The sequence below is a fragment of the Varanus komodoensis genome, unplaced genomic scaffold (assembly GCF_004798865.1).
Source record: "Varanus komodoensis strain SLA01 unplaced genomic scaffold, ASM479886v1 scaffold20_1, whole genome shotgun sequence".
NCBI classification, from domain to species: Eukaryota; Metazoa; Chordata; class Lepidosauria; order Squamata; family Varanidae; genus Varanus; species Varanus komodoensis.
The window spans coordinates 16,042,961-16,067,680 of record NW_025335587.1 but is presented as its reverse complement, the minus strand read 5'-3'; the positions used below and the strand labels follow the sequence as shown (position 1 = coordinate 16,067,680).

At 48.8% G+C, this 24,720-nt stretch overlaps 1 protein-coding gene across 8 annotated transcripts in view; it reads right to left on the bottom strand.

Annotated features, from left to right (window-relative positions):
• Window positions 1–721: 721 nt before the first annotated feature.
• Window positions 722–24,720, bottom strand: part of NF1 (neurofibromin 1) — a 165,939-nt gene continuing 141,940 nt past the window's right edge. For 4 of the 8 annotated variants that reach the window (XM_044430097.1, XM_044430098.1, XM_044430099.1 and 1 more), the window contains 12 exons: window positions 23,631–23,771; window positions 22,777–22,903; window positions 22,362–22,493; window positions 21,110–21,245; window positions 19,492–19,649; window positions 18,933–19,055; window positions 18,479–18,606; window positions 16,856–16,956; window positions 14,908–15,050; window positions 13,289–13,335; window positions 11,812–12,028; window positions 4,227–8,542 (listed from right to left, as the gene is read on the bottom strand). In XM_044430097.1, the coding sequence (XP_044286032.1) occupies window positions 8,106–8,542; window positions 11,812–12,028; window positions 13,289–13,335; window positions 14,908–15,050; window positions 16,856–16,956; window positions 18,479–18,606; window positions 18,933–19,055; window positions 19,492–19,649; window positions 21,110–21,245; window positions 22,362–22,493; window positions 22,777–22,903; window positions 23,631–23,771 (1,890 nt within the window). In that variant the 3' untranslated portion in view covers window positions 4,227–8,105. Of the gene's footprint in view, window positions 3,303–4,225; window positions 8,543–11,811; window positions 12,029–13,288; window positions 13,336–14,907; window positions 15,051–16,855; window positions 16,957–16,979; window positions 18,162–18,478; window positions 18,607–18,932; window positions 19,056–19,491; window positions 19,650–21,109; window positions 21,246–22,361; window positions 22,494–22,776; window positions 22,904–23,630; window positions 23,772–24,720 lie in introns of those variants that run through there. The other 4 variants (XM_044430101.1, XM_044430102.1, XM_044430105.1 and 1 more) reach the window with 3 other exon arrangements.

Below are 24,720 nucleotides of genomic sequence, written 5' to 3'. Positions count from 1 at the left end.
CAGCAAAAATAACGAACAAGCATTAAATGGGGGGGCCAACATGGGTCTGGAAAGACAAGCAGCCCTCCTTGGTGCATTCAGAACCGGCTGGGGGTCCTCTGGGGACAGAGAAGAGGATTCCCAGCAGCTCTAGTGGAGACCTGGCCGGGGAAAGCCCGCTTGCTTTCTCTGCTGCTCGTGGTGCTTGTGCCTGAACAGCAGACGTGGGGCTCGGCGGTGCGGGGGGCACAGCTGGCCCTGCCCAGCCGAGCTCTGTCCCACGTCCCCCCCTCCGGAACAAGCCATCCTTCCAGCTTGAGGCTGGGCCAGCCGCTCTGGAAGGGCTGCCCATCAACAGGCAGGGGGCCAAAGGCTCCCCGAGGTTCTGCCCCTGCTCGCCTCCTGCCTGTCTACGGAGCAGCCTGGGGCAGGGGCAGGACGAGGGACGCAGGTGGGGGGGGGGCACAGATTTGGCACTTCAGCACAAGGTAAAGGGCACCAGCTTGATCCGAACTGCAGTGACCATCGCAGTGGAAAGCAGCTGCGGGGCCTCCTCCGCCCCTTTCCCCTGATTGCTTGAGTTAATTTCCCACAGCAATTCTTTTATTACTCAGAGCCCACGTCCAGCCAGGCCATCCAAGACCTTTCTCTTTCCGCTTTGGTGGACTGCTGGTCTCTGCAGCTCGTTTTCACAGCTTCTCCCCCACCCACTCCCCAGGAGTGTAACAAAATTAAGCAGTTCTTTTCCGTATCAATATAATAAAAGCAGTTGTGTTTATATACATAAAATACATTACATTTTAACTGAATGCAAATCACATGCTAACTGACAACAAGAAACCTGGACCACTTTGCTGTACCATCGTCAACAGGATTAGCTATGGAATTTCGCGGACTGAAAGCCACCATTAAAATGGGCTTATGCGGGCTTCCATCCTACCTGCATTCCCTCCCTCCTTGAAGTCACCTGTACAGGTGGAAGTATTAGTTTCAAAAGTGAACATGTTTAATATCTGAGAGATATGCATTTTTTAAAAAGCAAGAGTTCCTACTTCCAGAATCTAGGGAAATAGGACACAGTTGGACGGGCGAAGAAATTATGTTGACAGTCTTGGATTGGTGTGATCTCAGTGTAAAGCCAGTGTGGCACAGCGGCACGGGGACAAAGCGATGACCTGAATCGGCCATCTTCCCTTAGCTGAGCCTGCCTTTCTAAGAGACAGTTGTGAGGATAACATGGGAAGGGGAGAAAACTTTGCACACTGCCCTGAGCTCCTTGGAGAGGCAGACGGGATAAAAACATAATAAAATATATGTGTTTCATTGATCTCTCACCTTTCCTTCATGGAAATCAAGGCGGTACACAACGACCCAGGTAGGTAGGCGAGCCTGAGGGAGCGCCATGGCCCAAGACCACCCCCCACCCTGAGCTTCATGGCAAAGTGGAGATTTGAACCTGGTCCCCCCAGCCCTAACCTGATATCCTAATCCAGGGCTGCTGAACCCTTTTCAGCCTATTTTGGACATGTGTTTAAGGAATGCGTTCCAGTGGAGGCCAGGCCCAAAACACAAGATATACCAAGAAATTTTAGTTTAGAGTGATTACAGTCGGTAACTAATTCTTAGGAGAAGTGATTCAGCCCTTTAGAATGAGAAGAAGCAATGCTTCAAAGCTGGAAAACCTCCGGATGAAGTGTGGTTGTGGGGAGGGTTGTGGGGCCAGGGGAAGGAGGGAGCCCTAGACAGCCTAGATGAGACTGCAGGAAAGCGTGCTTTGGCCCTGAGCTTCTGCATCGCTGCCCTGACCACTAGACCACACTGCCTCTTCACACAGTCCAGGCACCTCCTGCAAATACGTTCTCTTGGCAAGGCCTTTCAGAGGGCGAGCTGTTTCAAATCCAGACCCTAAACTCCAAATACACTTCTGCCGGAAGAGCGAAAGAGGTCTTAAAACAAGCCTTAAAACAAAGGAAGAGCCAATAATGACACTAGGAAATACAGCTCCTTTGCTCCTCTGCATAACCCAAGCAGCAGCTGCTTTGGGAAAAACACGAAAGCCGGCACTGGCGCAAATCTGGCCAAGGGGACGTGCCCCCAAGCCCCTCAAGAAGGCTAGTGGGTCGACACTTGCATTCAACCTCTTTAAGTTGTGCATTTGCAACACACCGCTATGAAAATCTGGTGCAAAGTCCATGATGCGTGGGAGGGCAGATGACGGTGGGGAAAGCGTAGCAGACAAGCGTCCCCAGAGCCTTCCGAGGAGCAGTCATCCAAGGTGGCACAAGCTCCACATTCCTTTGGCGGAGGAAAGGGCTGGGTGGAAAAGATTCCCATGGTCCACCTTGCCCGAACGGTTGCAGTATTCTGCCTCCCACACTCCGGGGGCGTGTGCATCTGTCTATCCATCGCTAGGTTCCTGCTGACCTGGGCAGCTCTAACGCACTTTGAGTTTAACATGACAGTTTAAAAAATTCTGTCCCGCCTGCTCCACGTACACCCGGGAGAGGACGTTCTGGAGCGTTGGCAGATCATCAGCCAGCCTCTGAAACATCTGGATAATTAAGGAAAGATGCGCCTTGAACGAGCAACTTGCTGTTTAAGCTTATGGCACTGTGGTCGCTGCAGCCCAGTAAAAGGGAGTCCATGGCTCAAGGCATTTCGAGGAAACCCGGATTGCTATGCATGTCCAGTGGCCAACGCAACCACAAATGTGCAAATGAGACTGGAAATTCACACTTTTTTTCCTTTTAAACAAGATAGAAAACAAGCTGCAAAAAAAAAAAAAATCAAAATAAAACTAATGCCAACAAGAATAAACAAACATGTCCAACGTGAGACAGGATTTCCTCCTTTGGATGAAGTTACGAAATTTTGACTATTCCCCACTTTCTTCAGGCTCTTAAGTTCTTCCAATCATCGGTTCTGAAATCATACTGGCTTAAAAATCAAACAAAAAGGACAGAAGGATTTTTTTTTTTGAAAGAGGCAGCTGCATCCAAACACAAGGAAAATCCAAAACCAATCCACACCACTGTTCCAAGAGTTGATCGTTTGCCCCCACCCTCCAGACGACGGGAAAAGTGCATGGGAGATTCGAAATTAAGTGCCATATGACTGTTTGCGGAGGTGGGGCAGATGCAGATGGAAACCGGGTTTTCCAAAAATGGACAGGAGAAAGCTTCACACGATCTTTTTAATGCTGTGGCGCTTGAAGCTGCCGGTGCTGCGCTGCTTCTGCACTTGGCTGGCGGAGCCGTGGCGAGTCCGCCCACTGTTGGAGTGTGCCGTGGTCGGGGAGAGCTCCACGTTCTCTTTATCAATGCCTTCAAAAAAGAAAGACAGAAAAGGAGAACCCCCGGGAGGGCAGGTTAATGCTAGCGCCTCGGTGGTACCAGGTGACTCTCTGGGCAAGGGCTACGTTGCAGGACAGTCCCTGCCCGCACTTAAGATCAAAGAAACATTTCAGGAAGGGGGTGGGGTGAGGAAGGAGCTGTACTTTTTGGGCCAAGGGGTGGATGGATGGACGGACGGACGGACGGACAGACGGAAGGGACGAGCAAGCTGCAGTTGAAGCCGGAAGCAGTGATAAAAGTTGGAATTAAAATGTGAAAGAAGTTTCCAGCGATGCCTGAGCCCTGGATGTTGGGGGGGGGGGGTGCTTTGTGTGGGCCCTATGGACCATCTCCAGTTATTGGGCTCTACAGCCCCACTCACTAAAGCCAAAAGGAATGCATTCGATTCTTTCCCAAATTTCGGAAAAGTACAGCCCGTTTTGGAAGGCATAACCAGCTGCCGAAGGGCCGGTCCCTTCTTGCAATCTCACAGCCCTGCAGTACCCGGGCGCTCCTGCCTCTCCGCTCTTCCCCCACCCCTCGTCTTTTGCTCTCCCCATTCAAGGCTTCCTTTGCCTTGTCTTTTCTGGAGCACTTCTTTCCAAGCTCTTTATATCACACGGCTGGCTGTCTTCCTTGCTGACTCAGTGTCCTCTGAGTATTTTGAACTTGAACTTCCATCAACTCCAGGCAGCATGCCCAATGGGAACTGTAGTCCGGGTATCTGGAGGGCTCCGAGTTGGGGAAGACTGGTCTAGGATCTGGGCAGCTTGGCCAATGCATCCTTCCCCTGTCCTTCTATGCGGCACTGGGCAGCTCTCACCAACATCTATGCGTCAGCGAGACAGCTTTCTTCTTCTCCCATTGCCTGGTGCTAACCTTCATGGAAACGCCAAAGGCAACGGGGGGGGGGGGGATAATTTTATTCAAAAGTGTTTACTGTTCCTAGCATGTCAGCACCGCATAAAGGTCCTTCTGTAATGCTCTAAGGTTTAAACATGTCCATTCGTTATGGACAGAGATTCATAGATCCAACATGCCTAAAATGATGCCATTATTTTTATATACAAAATTAAAAATCTGATAAAAAGGAGGGCTTGACATTCCAAAAACCTCTCTGCTCCCCATATGACCTGCCCGTTTAGCCTTAAAATCAATTTGGGTTCTTTCTCCCCAGGATTGCTATCCATCTGTTTGTAACTTTTTTCTTTTGCCTAGAAAGGAAGAAATTACTCTATGGAATTTACCTTCCTGATGCTGGAGCAAAAAAAAAAAAAAAAAGGGTTTCCACATGTTGATGCTATAGGTATGTTCTATTCTGATTGTAAGATTTCTTGGAGTTTTACCTTAAACAGTTTGTGGCAAGGACAAAGTAGAGTATATATAGTGCAAATATACTGTTGTATGTTGGAAAATCTATGGACGAATAATGCTTCCTGACAGCATGATTTACAAATGCCTGCAACATGTAATATATGCACATGGAGGTCTTGATCCTGGCAAGAGGATTCGAGTGGCTTTTCAAAAATCAATTGCATCGCTTCTAACTAACCTATCTCCTATATTTCTGATTCTTTGATAAGCTATATATGATTTTGCATCCAGCACTATGGATGATTATCTTAAAGAAACACTGATACTGTTAAGGAGTAAACTACTCTATTATTCTATTATTGAACCGCTTTTGTGTAAAGAAGAGCTGCTTACAGAATCTCCCTTTTTCAAAGCTCTAAGTAACAACCTCTCTGGAGAGCCCTTTGGCGTACATTTGCAGATTTTCTTCTCTCACCTGAGTCAACTGTACAGGCTCTTTTCATTCGTATAAATGATCGATAAGGAATATATTCTCAAATGAGTTTCAGATATTGTCATATCTTACGCTGTGCTTTTCTGCATAAATCATGATTGACTAACCAACCACCATCCTCCCCTTTCCAGGCAGATTTTTTTTTTAAACAAATTATATCCTTACAGCCCTCAATCACCTCCAATGTGACATTCCAAGTTTTTCGATTTACTTGAAAAAGGGGTTATGTAATATATAGTGATATCATAATACCCAATGTATAAGAACACTGACATACAGATATTACTAGTTCCAGTATTTACCTACTTCTGAAGCTCAATCGACTCCTTCCTATTTCCTGCCAGATCAAATGTCTTGTCATCTATATATCTGCACCGACAATAGATAAAAGTTGCTGAAAGGAATGGCATAATATACCTGCAGATCTGTATGAACAGTTAAATATATATTATTTTTTATACAGTTTATAAGGAGATCGTTTTTGGAATTTGAGCCCTCCTTTTTCTATTAAATTTTTAGTTCTGTTTGTACAAATAGTATTGTTTTAGGCATGTGGGATATATAGACATATTTAAATTGTGCATGTGTAGATCTTAATAAAAGGCCATTATGTCATCCGAAAGGCATTGGAAGAGTAAATGTCTTTAGAATCAATTTTTGTCTACTGCACTGCTCTTTGGTGCCTTTGCTGGGGCTCTCGTCTTGTTGGTTTTTCTTAATAGGACAGAGCGAAGCGGGGGAGGCAGGAGGTCCAGGCCTTGGTAATGGTGGACAGGAAGGCTACTTTGCTCAAGTATCCAACGATGGTCCTGTCTGAATCAGGAATGTACTCCTTCCTCATTCAGGCTTCTTAGCCACGGAGAGCTGGTGGGTGAATTAATCTGTCCCTACAGCCTGGCCTGCTTGCCTCGCTCGTGCCTGTCCTCTGCATCCTTTTGTGAAATCATTCTCCAACTAGGGCAGGGTGCCCACCTCTCCCTCTGGATGGGGCAAAAGTGTGACATAGGCACAATCCGGGGTTCGAATCGGGCTGCTCTGAGCTACTCAGGCCCCCCGGTCCTACATTTCTTGCCCTGCCCATATTCCATAGATGCTGCAAGGCCACCTGCAATGCCTCCCGGCGAGCGGCTAGATATTTCCGGGGAAGCAGATGAGCTTTGCTTTGCTTGGCTTGGCTTCTCCTTGGCTTTAACCGGATGTCTCCTAAGCCCCACAGAGTAAACCGATCACATCCAGACTCGCAATCTGCAGGGGAGGGAGGACGCGACGGCAAGCAGTGAATCAACGCACGTGCATGCACGCCAAATGCTTCAACCAGAGGCGGCAAGTGCTTCTTCAACCTTGCCGCATTGTTCTCGAACACAGGCCTTTCTCCTCCTTTGCAAATAATAATCATTCATAATAATCACCATCGTCATCCATCATCCTGATCAATGCACAGCAACGGGCAAGTCTGAGAGCGCCTCTCATTAAACTCACACAGGGTCGTGGCATCAAACAGTTCAAAATAAGAGTTTAAAATCTGGCTATTGAGCGCCCAAAGGGACAAAGCTGGCTTGTTTCAGAGCACGACAGGGGTCAAAGTGGCTACTCCAGGTGCCAGTTCGGTTAGCTTTTTAGTTTTCATTTTAACCAACAGTTTGGGACAAGTGCCACCCCTAAGTGCATGGCAGTTCCAGAATTTACACAGATGCAGGTCTGTACCATAGTCCTTGTAGGACGATGCCACCTGTACGGTAATAAACCATGTCCCCTAATTTCAACCATTAATTTGCAGTTTTCTTTCTGTCAACAAAAAAAGCATCCAACATGTAGAACATGCCAAGACATTTGTTGATTTCTGCCACTGGTTTTTTTTTTTTTTTTGCTCCCAGCCGCCATAAAGTATTGAGATGAAAAGAGAGTTACATGGGATTTTTCAAACAAAAACTAGACACAGCGAAGCAAAGCTTTAAGTGTCCGTTTTCTGATACCAAACATAAACTTGTTTGAGGACATTCTACTTTCCTAAGATAATGGCTGTTTGGCTTTCTGTAACACGTTAAGGTCATCATTATTTTATATTGTGTTTACATCCTCTGTATTTTTACTGGAAACTCCTCAGAGGTCTTGGAAAATCAAGTGGGATCAAAAGGGAATAAAAAGCAAACAAAATGTCCCAAAAGACTTTGCATGACATTTCCTTGCAGTGCTGCATGACAGAAGCTGGAGGGGGGCACGATTCAGCTAATACTGGGGGCCAGGAGAAGGGGATCGTCAATTTCATTAAGGGCTCCCCATCTTTCGCCCTTAATGTCTGCCCACCAATTTCCTATCTCAGTTGTATGTGACCCCAAACACACAAAATTCTGGGTAAGTCGGGCGTCAAAGAGCCGAAGGTGAACTTGTAATTACTCATGCCAAGCTGAAATGGAAAGGAAACTGAACAGGGCAGATAGATGAAGATGGGTGTGGGGAGTACAAACACAGAAACACATGCCCAGGAATGGCAGTTTCCCCAGTTATCTGGATGCGTTTTCTTAGAGCTGGGTGCAAAATATTCACAGCAGAGGTGGGCAAAAGCGTGGAGCGGTTCGCAGTTCTGGCAAGAGTGCTTTGCTCCTTCCAGACTGCTAGATGGAGAAGAGGAAGGAAGAGGGAAAGTGTGTAGCTTTGCTCTTCATTTCCTGCTTTTAGATACTGCTCAATAGCCACACAGAGCTCCTGGGAAGCCTTACAGGAAGCCTTCGCTTGACGCCTTCTTTGGTTTGATAGAGGAGAGGACTGAGGATAGGCTTATGAATGGCTGTTGGGCACGAGGGTAGAAAGGAAGACCCACCTAGAGTGCTTTGGAGAGTGGCTGGGGTTTGCAGAGCAAGAGGAGAAGGCTGCAAGAGGAACAGGGAATACGTCCCCGTGGCATGCTTCCTTTTCCTCAGGCCCGCTGCCCAAGATCTCAAAGCGCAGCTGAACACACAGCTGAAATGTCTAGCGGACTCTCTGTGTGCCTAGCGCTTTACAAGATGGCAACTTTCCCCCATTTTCAAGATGCGGCAGTTTGCAGAAGGCCACTCAGCCAGCAGCTCCATAGCAGAAGCGGAGGTGCAATCCAGGTGCGGTGCTCTGCTGCCTCCCAACACTCCCAGCAGCAGAAGCGTTGCGCTCGCGCCATGGAAACACGGCCCGGCCCTTCTTTTCAGCCTCTCTTTTTGGACCCATGTGTGCAAAAATAAATAAATAAATAAATAAAATAAAATAAAATAAAAAACTCCACTTTTAAGAACAAACCCCCACTTTCCCTCTCCTGCCCTGAGCCCCCGCAGAACCAAGCAGCAGCTCGTGCAAGCATAATGGAAAGAGAGAGAAAGAGTGAGAGAGAGAGAAGGGCGTGTACCTGGATGAGGAAGTTGCATGAAAACGGCAGATTTAGAGCAAGGCAGAGAAGCTTCACAAACACAGAATGAAAGAGAAAATGTGAGTGATCAACATTCACGACCGGGAGAAAAGCAGAATACAGTTCCAGGACAGTGACGATGCGGCTCTCTCTGCCCACCTGGGCTTCTCATTGTCCCATCCCGTTCCCCCCACCCCGCCCGGCAACCCTCTTCTATGCATCCCGCAGCAGAGATCTGAGATTCAGGCGAGGACACACCCAGGTGATGAAAGGAGAGCCCCAGAACCAGGTGGCTGGTCTATCCAGGCGCTTTTCCAGGCACGAAAGAAATGCGCAAGTGTGGTGTGAATACATGGTTTGTCTGTCTTGTGCTCTAATTTCACACAATTCTCAAGGGTGACCTTGCATTGCTGCTGTTCATTTCAGCAGGACTTAGGCGTGAGATGTTCATACTGAGGTCTTTCATGTTTTTAAAAATTTAAGCTTGATGGGCAACTGTACTTCGGGGGTATTTTATTTATTTCATTTATTTAAAACATTTCTATCCCATCCTTTGCATAGCCTCGGGACAGCTTACAGCAATATCTGGCAACTGTCCACAAGGAAAGACCACAGCCCTGTGGCAGAGTCCCTGCTGAGCATGCAGCAGACCTCGGGTTCAAGCCCTGCAAGAAGGGCCAGGGAAACACCTGCCTGAAATCCTGAAAAGCCGTTTCTGCAGCTGCCAGTCTGTGCTGGCAAAACTGGGGTGGGTGGACCCAGGGACTGACTGCATATGAGGTGGCTTCCTGTGTCAGATTGATTGCTTTAATGAATACGGATTCTTGTGAAAATAAAAAAAATGGCTTTATTTGGCTTACTAAGCCAGGCCTGAGGAATGTTTCTGTGGAAAGGAGCAATGGATGTGTTTAAAATAAATCTCCTCCATACACGTGGGGCACGCCGCGCTCTGGGAAGGTGAACTACGCTGCAGCAATTAATCATTCGCACATCCATTGTGGAGCCTGCGTCCTGCCTGCCTGCGAGGCGGCTCATACAAAGCAACAGTAACAAAAGAGGGTCTCCCAGCTTAGGGCCGTTGGGTGTGACCAACTTCCTACCTTCCGTTCCCTGAGGAGACGATCCCGTGGGGGGGCCCTTTAGGCAAGGAGCCGGGTCTCTTTGCAGGAAACTGTCTGCACAAGGGACAGGCAAGGACTGCCAAGTTAAGTCCCCCTCTGGGAACGGAGTCCGTGAACCGATTCACCTCCTCAAGGGTGACTAGCGCACCATCAAGAAATGGTGGACGTTCCTCTTGCTCATGGTCCGGCCAGTGGAGCGCCCTGAAATATTCTGCTTGAGAAGCCACGCTGCATGTGACCAAAGCTCTCGTAAGAGGACCGAGCATCCCGGACGGCCCACTCAGTGGGAACAGGGAGGCGAGAGACTTGCTTGCTTCTTCTGATTTTGATGGGGCTGAGCAGGCGTCTGCAGAGCACTGCGTCGTTTATAAAGATACTCACTTCCAAGAAGATCAGGACACCTGTGTTCCTGTGACAGCCACCTGGAAGCTCAAGGAATGTTTGGGGATCCAGCATCCTTGAAGCATTTAGTCCATAAGGTTACGGGTGACAGAGCTAACTTACTGTCCCCTTTTCAACTATACAAGCTTTGCATGGCACAAGAGAAGCAGAAGTATATTCAAAGGGGTTAAGCCAGAAACACTGGCAAATCTATGTCTATGTTCTTAAAACCTTCATTGATAAATCAGCAAATGCTACATAGACCAAAATAAAACTTCGGCCTACACCAATCGTGGCTTTTGTGGAGCAGGAAAAACCAAAGCTCCATACAGTCCACTCCACACGACAGCGTAAAAAGCAGGTATGTAACACACTAGCTTTTTCTGTAACATGTGAAGCAGTCTAAACCTGCTGCCCTTCAAAGGCATTTGCTTACTCTTACATCATAGCCTGTAATGCTTCGTTCACTGGTACGTGCGATTACCATGGAAGGAAGCTCTTACTGCCAACATTTGGATTGCACTCCAATGAGGCAGGTATTTTGCTGCATTGTGAAGCTTTGCAGTGACTTTTATATGCCTCACGTTCACCAAATCCAACATTCCAGCCCTCCTGTGTGTCAACATACTAGCAAAACTACCATCACCTGCTGTTTAAAGGTTCAGCGGCCTGTTTTTTGGTCCCAGGCACGTCTAGATGGCAATGGGTCAACAAATTGTAAATTGGGAACCCCGATCACCTCCCCTTTGGGAATCTTGTCAAATCTTTAATCCTATCTGTGTGTACTTGGGACTGGGAGACACTGAAAATTGTGAGATTTCCTTCAAAGAATGAAAAAGAGGACAGTGTTACAAGGCTGGTGTATCCAGGCTGGCTTTTGGGTGATGTGCTAAGGAGCATCATCCTGAAACTTTGGCTTCAGACGTCCTCAGTCATCCCCGTTCCTTCCCTGCCCCAAGTTTCTAGCCTATTTTTGCAGCAGTGAGACAGAATTTGGTTGTGGGCTCAGGAAGTGGCGATTTCACTGGCTCACATTGATTTAAAGGGGAATTAGGTGAATTAGTGGAGGATAACAGGCATAACCAGCAGGTATAGATGAAGTTTGGCTATCATGTGGAAGGTGGTTCAGAGGCAGGATTGCCTTTGAATACTGAATGGGCAGGGAAAACAGCGGGAGAGACACTGCCTTTAGTCTTTGCTTATGGGCTTCCCCAAGGAGTCCAGACTGGCCATTGTGGGGAGCAGAGGAAACCTGATTCCTCACCTAGCAGGGTAGTTTTAAGAGTGGATTACATCCTTCACCTTTACACCTAAAAGAGTCAATGTGGCAAATGAGTTTTGTGACTAATGTTGGCTGTGTACTATGGCAAACCCAGGTTTGCCTTTGGATACTGTATTAATCGAGCCCAAGTTTAGTATAAAGCAGCCCTCCCCACCTTGTGCCTTCCAGACACATCTGGACTGCAACACCCAGAATTCCCAGTCAATGCCTCTGCTGGATGGGGATTCTGGGAGCTGCAGTCCAAGTGCCTCTGAAGGCCACCAGGTTGGGGAAGGCTGTTATAAAGAAGAAACAAGCCTGTAAAATAAAGATACACAGGGCAGGCAGTTCTGCCCCTCATGGCAAATTCTGCACAGAGGGAGCAGTTCCTGTACTGTCGTGGTAGTTGCTATTTTAACACTTGCTGAACAGACTCACGACGAGGCGGGGGGAAGACAGTGAAAGTGCCCGACCTGAACAGAGGGATGATGGCCCTCAGAGGAGTTTCAGTGGATGGCCCCCGCGGCAGGATCAATGGGAAAGCATGGCACACTGACCTGGGGAATGCTGGGAAGTTGCCAGGGAGGTCATGGAATTGGAGAGGTTCAGGTTCGCAGTAATACTAAGCTGACTCTGTACGGCAGGAGGGTACGGAGACGTGGGCGTCAACAGGGATTCCTCGCTGGCTTCCTCATCAATTCCAGGTAAATAGATGTCGATCAAGGCATCGAGGAACTTCACTATGAGCTCAGCATAATCCGGGATTTGGGTTTGCTAGAAAGCAGGAAAGGGATCAGTTCTACATTCATAGCCAGGGGTTCTCATTTTTTTTTTAAGTCCTTTCTTTACAAGTTTCGGTCATGGGGCTGCAGACTTACGACCAAATTCCCCCCTTAAGGAAGAGCAAACATGCAGACAGAACATCGTTACACATCACAAATCAAAAATAAACGAGTGGTTTCAAATGGATATCCCAGAATCACGCCAGCTGTTATTTCGGGAGACACGGCATTTTGCTTCATGGAGCATCAAGCATTCAGCTGTTGTTTGGTCCACTGAATCATGAAGACCAGACCATCCCTGGTGCAAATCTAGGGACTCTGATTAAGACCAGCACCCGCAGCCACAAGCAAGCAGCTTCGGACTCCTGGAGTGCTTGCTTTATCAAACCGTCCGCCCAGCTGCTTCTTGCTGTCAGCCAGGTCAGTGCCCCTGCCTCTGGTCACTGTGACCTCACGGCCAAATGGGTTGCTCACGGTCCTGCAGGGCTGCCCGGTCCCGCCTCACGGGGAAGATGAGCATAGCAAGCGGGGCTACTTCTTCCAATGCACAGCCTCCAGAAGTGATTGCATCACGGATCAGAACCGAAGGAGAGGCAGGACTGCAATGCTTGGCTGAAGTGCCAAGGCCAGCTGCCCCAGAGCAGGACGAGCATCCGTGGAGACCCGAGTAGCCTCCAGTTCTTTGGGAAATTAGTTGAGCAGACAGAGATAGGCAGGGGCAGACAAAACACCGTCAGCCCCATTGGATCATGTCAGGTGAAGAAGGCAGAGCGGCCGGGAAGCATCAAGCGTTCTCAGCAACTGGGCCCAAACTGGCAGGATGCACCCTAATCAGCTCCTTTTGTTTAGGGAGGTTGGGAAATGAACGCTGTATCATGCAGCCACATTTCTCTAGCAGCCAATATTAAAACCTCACTTGTGCTTTGGATTATTGATGTCTGTAATATTTTTTTCTATTGCCAAAGAACAAAAGAGTGCCCCAAACAACCTTCCTTTGCATTCATTTCTATACTGCCCAGGAGCCAAAGCTCTTTCTTATGTCAGGAACGAATGATTGAGAAGTGACTGGAGAGTTATTCGGGGATGGAAACAAAATTTTAAATGTTTTTAAAGAAGTTAAGCACCTCAAGCATGGCAGCTGTACTAAAAATAATTGTGGGTGCCCGGCTTATTAACTCCAATGAGATTTGCATGGTCACGCCTACCCAGGCAAGACCGAAAATTACACATTGAGAGGCCCAGAAACCCTCACCTTGGAAAAGGGTCCCGCAAACCTCCATAAGCCATTGAATCCGAAACCTGCAGCCAACAATAGCAGAAACAAAAAGAGGAAGATGAAGTTAAAATTCACACCAAGAAGATGGAGATAATTTAGAAGCATTTCCTCATGATCTGCACCCAAAGCCTGATTCAAACGCCCAAGCGGAGCACGTAAAGGCTGCAGCTTCCTGCGCTCAACGTTCATGTGTTGAGACGCTGACCTTTAAAACCACAGCGTCTTCGCGAAGCATCACGTGCCGACGGAAGTGCATCCTGGTCTGCTTGTCACCGCGTGCAAAATAATCCAGTGCAGAGAGATGCAGTCTGTGTGTGCAAATCAGTCCAAATGCAGGCCCTGCACCCACGGCTTTGTGATAACGAGAACTGCACAGGTGGCTAACCTCTTATGGTTCAGCCATTTATTATGAACACCAATTCCACTTCCCTTCTTCTTTCTAACGCTTAGAAATCGGCATTTGTGATCATACATGATCAAACAGAACGGTTAGACACTCAGGGCAGTTTTAATAAAAATTAGTTAACATGCAATGATACAATAAAAAAACCATATAAGCACATGCTTTTCCACTAAGAAGGGGAAAGATGCGTTCAAAACAGGCATCAACACCCATCCGATGTGACCGTGGCGAGTGAAAAACTCACCTGTGGCCCATGAGGTCTGGCCTGTGAAAGGCTGGTTATGCTCTGTATACCCTTCCTCTTCCCCAGCCTGCCCCCCACTCTGTCCCGAGGAGAAGAAACCCTAGATTATCTCCAGTCGGACAACAAGGCAATTCCTCCGCCTTTAGCTGGAATCACGCAAGTTGCCTTTTTCACACAGGAAGAGGTACACGTCCCTCAGCGTGGAGGAAAAACAGACAAAAAGGGCAAGACTGGCTCTCAGGGAGCGGGGAGGTGGCACCACAGCCCATGTCTAGTTCATCTACCCCGGGGGCCAAGCTGTGTGTCCAAAGGGCGGAAGCTGTGACTCTCCAGATGTTGTATCCGAACTCCCACCATCTCTGGCCAGCGGTTGGGCTGATAGCAGCTAGAACCTGACAGCATCCGGATGGTTACAGATTCTCCACCAAACAGAATGAAGGGTCTGAGAAGCAAAGGGTGTGGAACAGCACTGCCCTTAGGAAGTACTTTCCCCGTATGGACTCCCCCAGGGTCATACGAAACTCTGCTTGGCCTCCTTCCTTTAATGACCCCAAGAAGAGCAGGGCCTTTTTGGAAGTGACGGCAGCACTGTGGAATCACTTCCGTGCAATTTACCTAGGAAAAACAATAGTCTTGTGTGTGTGTGTCTTCACTTCTCCTTGTCTGGCAGCTGGTCATGCAGCCTGGATTCACCACTCCAGAAGCAAGGGGACAGGGAAAACTGCCACTGTACTTAGGGACAGGCTAACAGCAAAAATACCAACCCATGGAAGCCTCTGTTTGTTTTTAAAAGGGCAAACCACTCTGTGAAGCTTTCTGTTCAACATCCTCTGGAGAGTCGGGGGACATGTAGTTTAGAAGGAGGAATTTTTATGGGCTACGGTAAAAAGCTCGCAATTATTCTGCGTCAGAGCAAAGCTTTTTGTGGAAGCAAGTCAGATAGCGTACTTTGCAAATAAGATGTTTGGTAGTGGGGTGGAGATTCTTCATAGTAAACCACGCTCTGAACGATGCCATGAATCGGGTTCAGTAAATTTGGATCTTGACACTGTGATAACAAGGTATTTATCTTGAAGTCCAACAGATTGTGCCTGCAAAACAGAACACATCCCAGTTATTAGTCCACAGCTTGTGAACTAATAAAACTTATTTAGCCAAGACACCTGTTATATGGATTACACTTAAGCACTTTACATACAGACTGGTGTTCAACAAGTGCCTCCTTTCCCCCAGGAATTGCATACTTAAGGTGGCAGGAAATTCTCAGCATTTTACTGAACTATAGTTCTCAGGATCCTTTGCGCAGGAAAGCCATGAACTAAACCCAAGTCAAACAGACAAAGAACTCTGGCAGCAGTCTCAGCGATAAGAGGAATGGTGGAAAGAACAATTGCCAGCTACTTTCCTGTTTGCGGTGGTTCCGACGGCACTGAAACCTGAAATCATCCCATCACCTAGGAAAGCCCAATCTGAATCACTCCTCTGGCACCATATAATCTTAAATGTCTAGGCAGATATGCTTCCTACAACATTTAATCCCACTCCTACTCCACCCCCCAGCAGCACAAACCTGTTTTTTGCAACATGTTGCCTGGAGATCTTGAAAGCTTGTGCATGTTTTCTTTTCTTTGAGTTGGCCTATTAAAAGGGACTCTACTGCCAAGGCAAACATGTCCTTCTCCAGTTATCTGTAACTGCAGCAGTTGTACAACTATTCTCCTGGACTTAGAAAGCGTGAGTTAAGCTCTGAATCCATAAAGTTCCAGACTTAGGGGAAGATGCCCAGAGCTGCAATGCCAGGGCAAGAGAATCCATTCAAAGGAGAACAGAGCCGTGACATTCTCTACCTTTCCCCCTTCCTGCATAGGTCCTCTTTTTCGTCACCACACCTGTCCTTTTTGTGGGGGGTGGGGGGGAGAATGAAACAGCAGCCACCTTTTATTGAGGTCAAAGCCAGCAGAAGGCTGAGAAAACAAGCTGGTCAAACTGGGCCCATGAGACACCGTGGGAGACCAAAAACAAGCATGGATGAAAACCTCTGGAGAATGCTGGTATCGGGGAGTGGATTTGCAGTGAGAAGGGGGTACAGATGAGAGACTGGCTTGCACTCCTACCAAAATGGATCCAAATCCTTGGCCAAGGCAGTCCGGCATCAAGGGAAGAGAGAACAGAGTAGGCTCTTGAGGAAGCCAACGTCCATATACTTGCTGGGCCTCAACCAAAGGGGTAAGAACTTGTATACAGAGCGATGGGAACTCCTTCCCTGGTTCCACAAACACAGTCAGCTACCCTGATCCCACTCAGACAAGGAGAGTGAATACAATGAGAACATCAGTGTATACCAGTAACTGCAGTGCTGAAGCAATGAAAAGAAACCAGATGGATTCTTTGCAGTGGCCACAGGTTCCACACAAGGACAATGGGGGCCAGTTCTCTTGGTTAAAAGCTCATTTTTAAATGGATGCACTTCGGTACAACTGTTTGCAAATGTCTAGGCTAATGTGGTCAGGGTAATTTAAGATTAAATGGAGAGTTCAGCCTTCTTCCCTTTTTATTGCTAAGGGTTGCCTTACATATTATACAATCCAGAGCCCCAACCAAGATCCCAGTCGTACGGACTGAGGTGATACGCATGCTTCCAAAAAAGCGTATGCCATGTCCCAACTTTATATGTTTAGGTCCACATGCATGTCACACCTCTAGAATATTCCTAAATCTGTGTGCAGAGAGTCCCAAAGGCTGTACTTTACATGCATGCTCTTTATTAATTTTATTATTGTTTATTTATGTATTAGGTTTTTCGCCCTCCCCATTACCCCACAAGGCTCCTTGGGCAGGTTACGAGCACACACACACAATCAGGAAGGAACTTCGTGAAGAAAAGCTGAACACTTACACAACAGGAAAAACCTTTGGGAAAACAACACTGGCTTCTGCTAAATACTCGTACAGGATTCGCTGGTCAAATTCGTCTCCGGTATATTTTACTAGTGTGGCCTGCCAGAAAAAGGGGAGTGGGGAGAAAGAGGGAAAAGATCAGTCTCGAAGTCTGGGTGAATGCTTACATTTTACCCCCCAAACTTTGTTGCTAAAACATGATGCAGAAAAGGTGACATTAGTGAGTTCTCAGAAGCAAATACTAGAAAAGCCGTCTGTCTGTCTGTCTGTCTGTCTGTCTGTCTGTCTGTCTGTCTGTCTGCAAAAAGAACAAGGTGTCTTCCAGATGAAGAGATTTCTTGGGTCATCAGCTGATGAGCTGGGTTGTAGCCCATGACAGCATCTGCCACAATTAATCTGCTGGTCGTTAAGGAGCTGTAAGACTTTAAAATGGATGCCACCTTTCAGCAGAGCAGCTCTAGGAGTTCCCTGAAATGTACACATCTTCAGTGACATGGTCACTTTGGGGCACTGGAACACCCTTGACGAGATATCAAAAAATAATGTCATCTCAGCCAGGGGTGGGTAACTTGGGGCCCTTGCCATTGGCTATGCAGGCCGTGGCTGATGGGCACTGTAGAACAAAGCATTCAAGGGGCCACAAGCTGCCCATCCTGACCTAGGCAGCCACTTCCTGACCAGAGCATGGCTCAAGCCACTCCCCATGTTGGAGGTTCCATCACAGGCTTCCCTTCAGGTGCAGACATGTGGGGCAGACCTATCCCCTGCCCCGCTGTGAGCCTGAGAGGTATTATTCAGCGCCCCATCATGGCTCCCCATGCAGAAATGAGCCAGAAATGACTGGGCAGGGTACCATTCTCCTACTTGGACAGTCTGTTGCAGTCCTTTTTCAAACTGCTGAGGGCTGAGCTTAGACAGTGCCATTAACGGGATGACTTTGGAGAAGAGGCAGGCGGCAGCACAACAGGTGAGCAGCAAATCACCTTCCGTTTGATTCAGGAGTGGTCTGGCTGTGGTCCGAGAGCAGGACAAAAGCAGGGCAGACTTCAGATCTTCCTTGGCTGAAAGGAGCGCGCTCTCGCTCGCTCGCTCACTCTCGCTCTCTCTCTCTCACACACACAGAGTGTTGAACAGACTTTTGTACAGCTTTGTCCATGCCTGCTTGAGGAAAGCTGGCTGGAGCACGGGCCCTGCCTTGGGCGGCAACCAGCGACACTCAGTGTTTACAAGTCCAGACACCCTTTCTGCACTGGGGGTTGTGGGAGGCAGGAGAACAATGCTTGCTCACGATCCAGGCCAGGTCTCTATTCAGAACCAGGAAATGACACACGTCAGGGGCCTTACTAAAAAGCTGCAGGTGATCAGCGTGTCGAGCGCTTAACAGTGGGCACCGCCAGCCATGCCTCCCCCCCGATTCCCAGTTCACAGAACCAGTTTACCCTTCGCTGAGGGAGCCTAGGTCGTCATGAGGTGGGGCCTCTCTTCCTCCGATTTCGCCGAGGGGCGAAAGCGGAAGGGTTGCCCTGACCTGCCGAAGAGCTAGCTGCCGCTTTGCAAGGCCTGGCGCAGATGCCCCTCAGAGAGATGCCCAGACTGCTGCATGAGGGAAAGGGGTACGTACGAGGACAGTCAGCAAAAGGGCCTGGATTTTGGGGTCCGTGAGCACTTCTTCGTCCAGGAGGACGTTGGACTCAGACACAGACACTTTCCGGAGATGTGGATGCTGTTGCGGTGATATCCGTTGTGCTTCTGGAGGAAGGGAAGCAGCATATTTAGCAGGGAGAGTGAGAAAGACCAAGACCACAATTCACTGGTGCCACTGGAATGAACCCTCTTGGAGACTGAGGTTCTGAGCAAGGCTGACGGTCTGGATCACCAGGAAGATGGATGGGAGATCCAAATCCTAGTGCAGCCATGGAACAGCCAGGTAGCCCTGGGTAGATAATCACTGTGATGATGAAGTAGGAAATGCAGATTGGCTCGGAGCCCCAAACCCCCACCAAATAACTCCGATCCTTCATCTAGTCATACCATGTGCAACTAGAAGCCAGGTCAACAAGCTTAGAGATTCATACCCATTTCGTAATCATTTTCTGCTACTCTCCGCATTTTGGGAGGTGTGGTGATCCCTGATTCCATTTCTTGTCTCTTGGGTGCTTTTGTGTCTGATATCAAGTGGTCAAAACTCTTCCTTGTACCTTTCGAAACAAAAGCAGAATCAAAGGGTTGGGTGTGGATGTTTGTGAGGAAGTGAAACCGATAGATCTGCACGTACTTAAGATCTCCTCTGCATCCTGCCTGAGCGAAGACTGGGAATGCTTGTTTGTGGTCGAAAACTGGTATTTCTCCACCCAAACTGTACTAAGAAGGGACCTAAAGAGGGTTTCCCTTCTCCTGATGCAGGTCAGACAAGACTGTTCAAGAGCATGCGCATGTACAGAACCAAAGTCCAAATATAAATCAAAGGACCACAGTGAAATTATAGTACCCCCCTCTCTCCAACCCTGCCCCCCAGGAGTCACCCCCAAGAAACCCTGGGACAGGTCCGCCCATCTGCCTTCCTCACTGCTGGCCAGCCGGAGCCCTTTCGGTGCCTGTCTCTGCCTCCAAGGGGGGCGAGGCTTTCCCACTCACCTAGCAGCTTTTTAGTGTTGGCTTGAGAAGGCTGCCCCATATCGAGACTCATGGACTTCCTGGTTCGCGGACTGATCTGCCCAACGGTGGGGTAACTGGCTGCAAGATGTCTGTTCGAGCCCTTGGGAGAAGACCATGGCTGGTTTTCTCTTAGTGTCCTGAAAGAGAGGAGAACCAGATGTTTCAGGAACAGCACGTTGCTTCTTACAACAAGAACAGAGCCAGAAGGGAGAAATGAATCCTCAACTTCCTCCCAAAGCAACCTCCTTGGGATATCCTTGGGACAGCCGTCCAGAGACCCGCAAGGTATTGGACGGGGTAAAAAATACCCAATAAATAAGTAAATAAATCCTGCACCATTCCTCTACACCCACACTCTCTTCTCCCAGAACCAGGATTTGGCTAAACCAGTGCTGCAACATGAGCGATGCTCCAGCCGGTCATCTCAAAAGGAGACATGAGACAGCGAGGCTCCTTCCACTGGGCTGGCTGGCATCGACTCGCATCTGACTGCTCCCCTGACCCCTGCCCTTCCATTCTGTATATTCATCTGAGCACTGTAGTATTTACTTCTCTCTCTCTCCCTGATCCTCCCTCACAAGGAAGCCAGGATGGTTCCTCATTGAAAACCCACAAAACAAAATACACAACAAACAAATGAACACCATTAAAATCTGAGCTCAAAATTTACCAATATGCAATAAAAATGCAATAAAACTGCCATGACAACTCCAGAAAACAGATTAAAGAGTGCCGAATAAGCGAGTATAAATGTGTGTGTCTTTAATCGTTGCCTGACAGACAACAGACTGGGAAAACGCCAAATCTCTGTTGGACAGGTAGCCTGACCATAATGGCTGTCTGGAAGGTGTCTGTTTTCTCATCCCTCCCTACATCTGTGCCATTTTTTGAAAGCTGTAGTCTGTCTCAGGACTGGGACAGAAAGGTGAGGAGTTCTGCACCCTTCCATACCTGTAACTGTTGTCCTTCAAGCGCTCACCCATGCACTCCCACACATGGGCTCCGTGTGCATGTGTGGAGCTGTTTTCAGAAGACTCCAGAACTACGTTTTTTCCCTACATCGCAGGAACCCCTGCCCTGGCCGTGGCCCAGAGTGAGTGAGGGGCTCCCACCTGCTCCTCCGTTTGATAGCTATGAGACTGCCGTCAGTGAGAACGGGCCCCTGAGCGGACAATGGCAGGTCAAAGTGTTGCTTTTTTAAAAATATGGATGAGGAAAATTGACAAGATTGGAGTACAAGAGATACTTTCGTGGGGCTAGAAGGACGATGAGAAAAATAATTGGAGGTCAGTGGATAGCTATGGAGGGGAGGAGGATTTTCCCAATGCACCCCGGGGGCGGGTGGGGTGGGGCTGAAGAAGCACTGAGGGTCAGGTGGGAGCCCCCCTCAGGCTGGGGCATGCCCAAGGGAGGTGCTCCCACTGGGGGAACATTCAGAAATGGAACCTCCCCCGATAGGCTTCATGCATGTGCACAGAGATCACAAAGAAGAACTTCTGGTTTCACCAAAACAAAAAACACCAAAGCAGCGGGCTTCTACGGCTGTTCGAGCTACAGCCCTGGGAGAGATGGCGTTACACGCCACAGGGCCACTGACCGGCAGGAGGCATCGCTGTGATGCACGGCAAAGGTCTCCATTGGGACATTTTCCATCGAAACGTCTGTCAGCAGGAGAGACTTCCTATGCTTTAAGCTGCACCGACTTCTGACCTCCTCAGACACCGTTAGCAATGCTGGAAGGGCAGAAAGAAGCACAGAGGAAATACGCCACCACAGAACCTCCCAAGCACAGCAGCGGGTGCATTTATTCCATACGTTTCTAGTCCTTAAGGCCCCAGAGAGAATCTTGAAAACGCACGGACAGAACTCAGGAGCTGGGATGACGGAGAAATGGGTCAAGCGAGTTCGCCAGTACGGAGAAAATGGGACTTGCGTGCCCTGGGCGGCACCTGGCCGCTCACCGTGACTGGCAGAAGCAAAAGCAGTTATGCCAAATGAATGCGGCGCAGCCATGCATGCCGATTTTCCACCGTTGCGACTGGCTGCCGGGTGGAGGGCCCCAGGGCATGGCCTGCAAACACACGATGCAGCAGCCTTCCAGACGCAGGGCAGACGGAGCTGGACCGGGCTGCTGCCGTAGACAGAAACGTAAAAATGAATACCAAGGTAAGGGTGAAGTCCAGCCTTCCTGATCCTGGGTGGAGGCTGCAGGGAGTTGCGGTCCAGCCCGTTGGAGGGCACCTGGGTCACGTCATTCAGCGGGAGGGCCAGGTGGCCAGGAGCCAGCAGCTCGACTCACCCTGCCTCGTTCTCAGCAACCCATGGCTTAACAAACGGTGGCTTCTTGTGACGTGTGAATCAGGACAGAGGCACCCTGGGCTTGGAGAGGCCCAGCTTCCACTGAGCCAGCTCCTCACAGGCAAACACTGGCGGAAGTTCCTCGGAGTGGCAACAGCCACGCAATTCACCTTTTCCACATTCTTCCAAGGAACTCTGGGCAATATGGATGGTTCTTTCCCTACCCATCCATCTCCTGTGCAGCCACCCTGCGAGGTAGGCTGAGAGGTACTCAAAGCTGCACAACCTTACACGTTCAGATCGAAAAAAGTCCTACAGTTCCCAGCATTCCCTGGCCAGGAAGGCTGGAGACTATAGAACTTTCTTCTGCTGAAACATTCACAGGATTGTGCCCCGAGTCAGGGCTACAAACAGGATTCGCAGGCACGGTAACTACTAACCCATACAGCTCTCTGCAGTGTGGAGTAATTAAGAACTAGGAGCATTATATTCCGCTCTGTTATCACAGAGCCCAGTTTGAAGACAAACCTCATAGATTTGGGATTTTTTACCTGCAAGGTAAGCCACACTCTGGGTATTCACCTCAAACTTGTCACAGTTCTTGTGTTTGTTAACCAGAGTGAGGAGGGTGTGCAAGATTCGGACTGTCCTTGCTACAATGGTAGGAGACGGATGCCGGTAACCTAATGAGAGAGAGAGAGGAAAGGTGTCATTCAGCACCTGGATGTCTCCGGAGGAAGAAAAGCATGCTTGGAAAAATCTTTCCAGAGAGGAGGAACATGTGACATATTTTGGAGCCTTTCATGAGAACGGAGCAGGGCACAGAAAACAGGGAGAAATAAACAATGAGCATCCACAGAAATGATGTCAGGAATTAGCGGGGTGCCCCTTCTGCCCCACATAATGGGGGTCTCCGTTGCCTGGGTCCGAGGTTACGAAAATGAGCCTGCCCAGCAGCCCCCCTACCTTTCAGCAGGTGTCCCACAAGTGCAAAATTGAAGTTGGAGTTGAAATTCAGTCCCACAAAGTGATCCATCTGCTTGCAGTGCCACTCCAGAGGCCTCCGGATTTCCATGAAGACTTCCTCAGGGCTCTGTCGGGAAACCAAAGGACAAGCACGGCGTTCGCCTGAGGGGGGATCTGGGCTGATCCGACTCCCGTTATTGCTTTGGCAGGAGCGCGGCACTCAATTCAATACATCCGCCAATGAACAGATCGAAACACTCTGGCTTAAAAACACGCTTCCATTGAACTGGGCGGCTTCTCTTTAGATTATGCACATGCAAGTGGCCAAAAGAGGCCCCACTTCACAACAGAAAGAGGAGAGAGAAGGCCTCTTCTACCAGGCTGGCTAGCCCACCGTCTCACGGACCCAAAAACACAGGCAGATGTCTTTTTTCCCATCAGGAGTACTATGTTTATGCTCAACTGGCTCTTCCAACCCTTGCATTCTGCACACTACAAATGATTCAGGCACCACCCAGCCAAGCTTGGAAGTCTAAGGGAAGATTCAGGGAGTGGAATTCAAGCTTGCCCTTTCAAGAGCAAGCTGCCTCCGTCTTCGGCGCATTTAATTTTAGCCTGCAGCACCGCTGGACAACTGTAACATGCAGAAGTTAGTCTTACAACAGGGTTCTTCTAATATTTCCCTTACAATCCTGCAGGGAAGAGCAAATACCTCTTTTCAGCATCTCGGAGGATTCCGTGCCGCTTTTTTTCTGGCTACTTAAGCTCTCGTTCAACAGGCAGTTCGGAGTATTCGTACCTGCTTTGATAACCCGTAAGAATAAATGAGGATTTCCAGCCAGGGGCTCACTTACCTTGTCATTGAAAACCCGCAGGTTGTCCAGGGTGTGGAGGTTCTGCTCAAGCAGAGCGGTGCCTGCCGAGTACAGATTGACTTCGTCCAGTTGCAGAACAGCTATGGCCACCCAGAAGAGGGCCTTGTGCATAGGTGAGTCCTAGGGTTGGGGAGGAACACACAGAGACTAGCACCCTTCTGACAGGAAAGATCCAAACCGGGAAATGACGCGCCATCCCCGATGCTGGATGCATTCAGCCCCTAAGTGGGCTGAACCACTGTGGGGGCCGCTAATTGGAATACTGCGACTTGAGTCCATTGGCACCTCCCCACACCAGAATCAGGGGATCTGGCCTGCCTGGGCTCCAGCCCATGGGGACCAGACCCCCAGCGGCCCCACCCCTTCCTGGTACCACCTTCCTTTCCCTCTGCCATCATCCTTCTGGTGGCCTCCCAGCTTCTGGGTAGATTTCTGTCCCTTCTCCCCATTCTAAGGCACCCTTCTAAGCCTGAGTTCCTGGCAGTGAGAGCTTTACACAAAAATATGCAAGAGCGTCTCTGAAACTGAATTCAGCCCTCAGGCTGAAAGCGATTGCCCATCTCTGATGTACATATTAACCCAGTACATCACATTGTGGCTTAATAAACTGGGATATGAACACACTTTTGGCCTACAAACATAATCTCTTCTCTCCCCCATTGGCAATTAAATCAGCAAGACTCTCATTCACCAGTTTCCCAGTTCGCCTGAACTAGGAACGCAGGGTTACCAGCTTCAGAACAAGACAGGATCTAACAGCACGTTCTGAAGTTGGTTCAAGATCCTGGCTTGCTCCAGCATCAGTAACCATAGTTTATTGGTTCAGCTGAGAGTCCTTTCATGGAACTCGCACTCCAAGCAGGTTTGGGCGATACCAAAGCCCAGAGACACGGTAACCAAGATTTTGCTGGCTGCTGCACTGAGCGGCTTGTTGCAGATACTAGCTTGTGTCTCTTGTTGGTGCTGAAGTTTTGTCCTTTGCTGTTTTTATGATTCGATTGGAGGTTTCTGGTGGGTGGGTGGATAAACTGTTCAGCTATTTTTGCCAAATTCTGTACTCAACAGACAA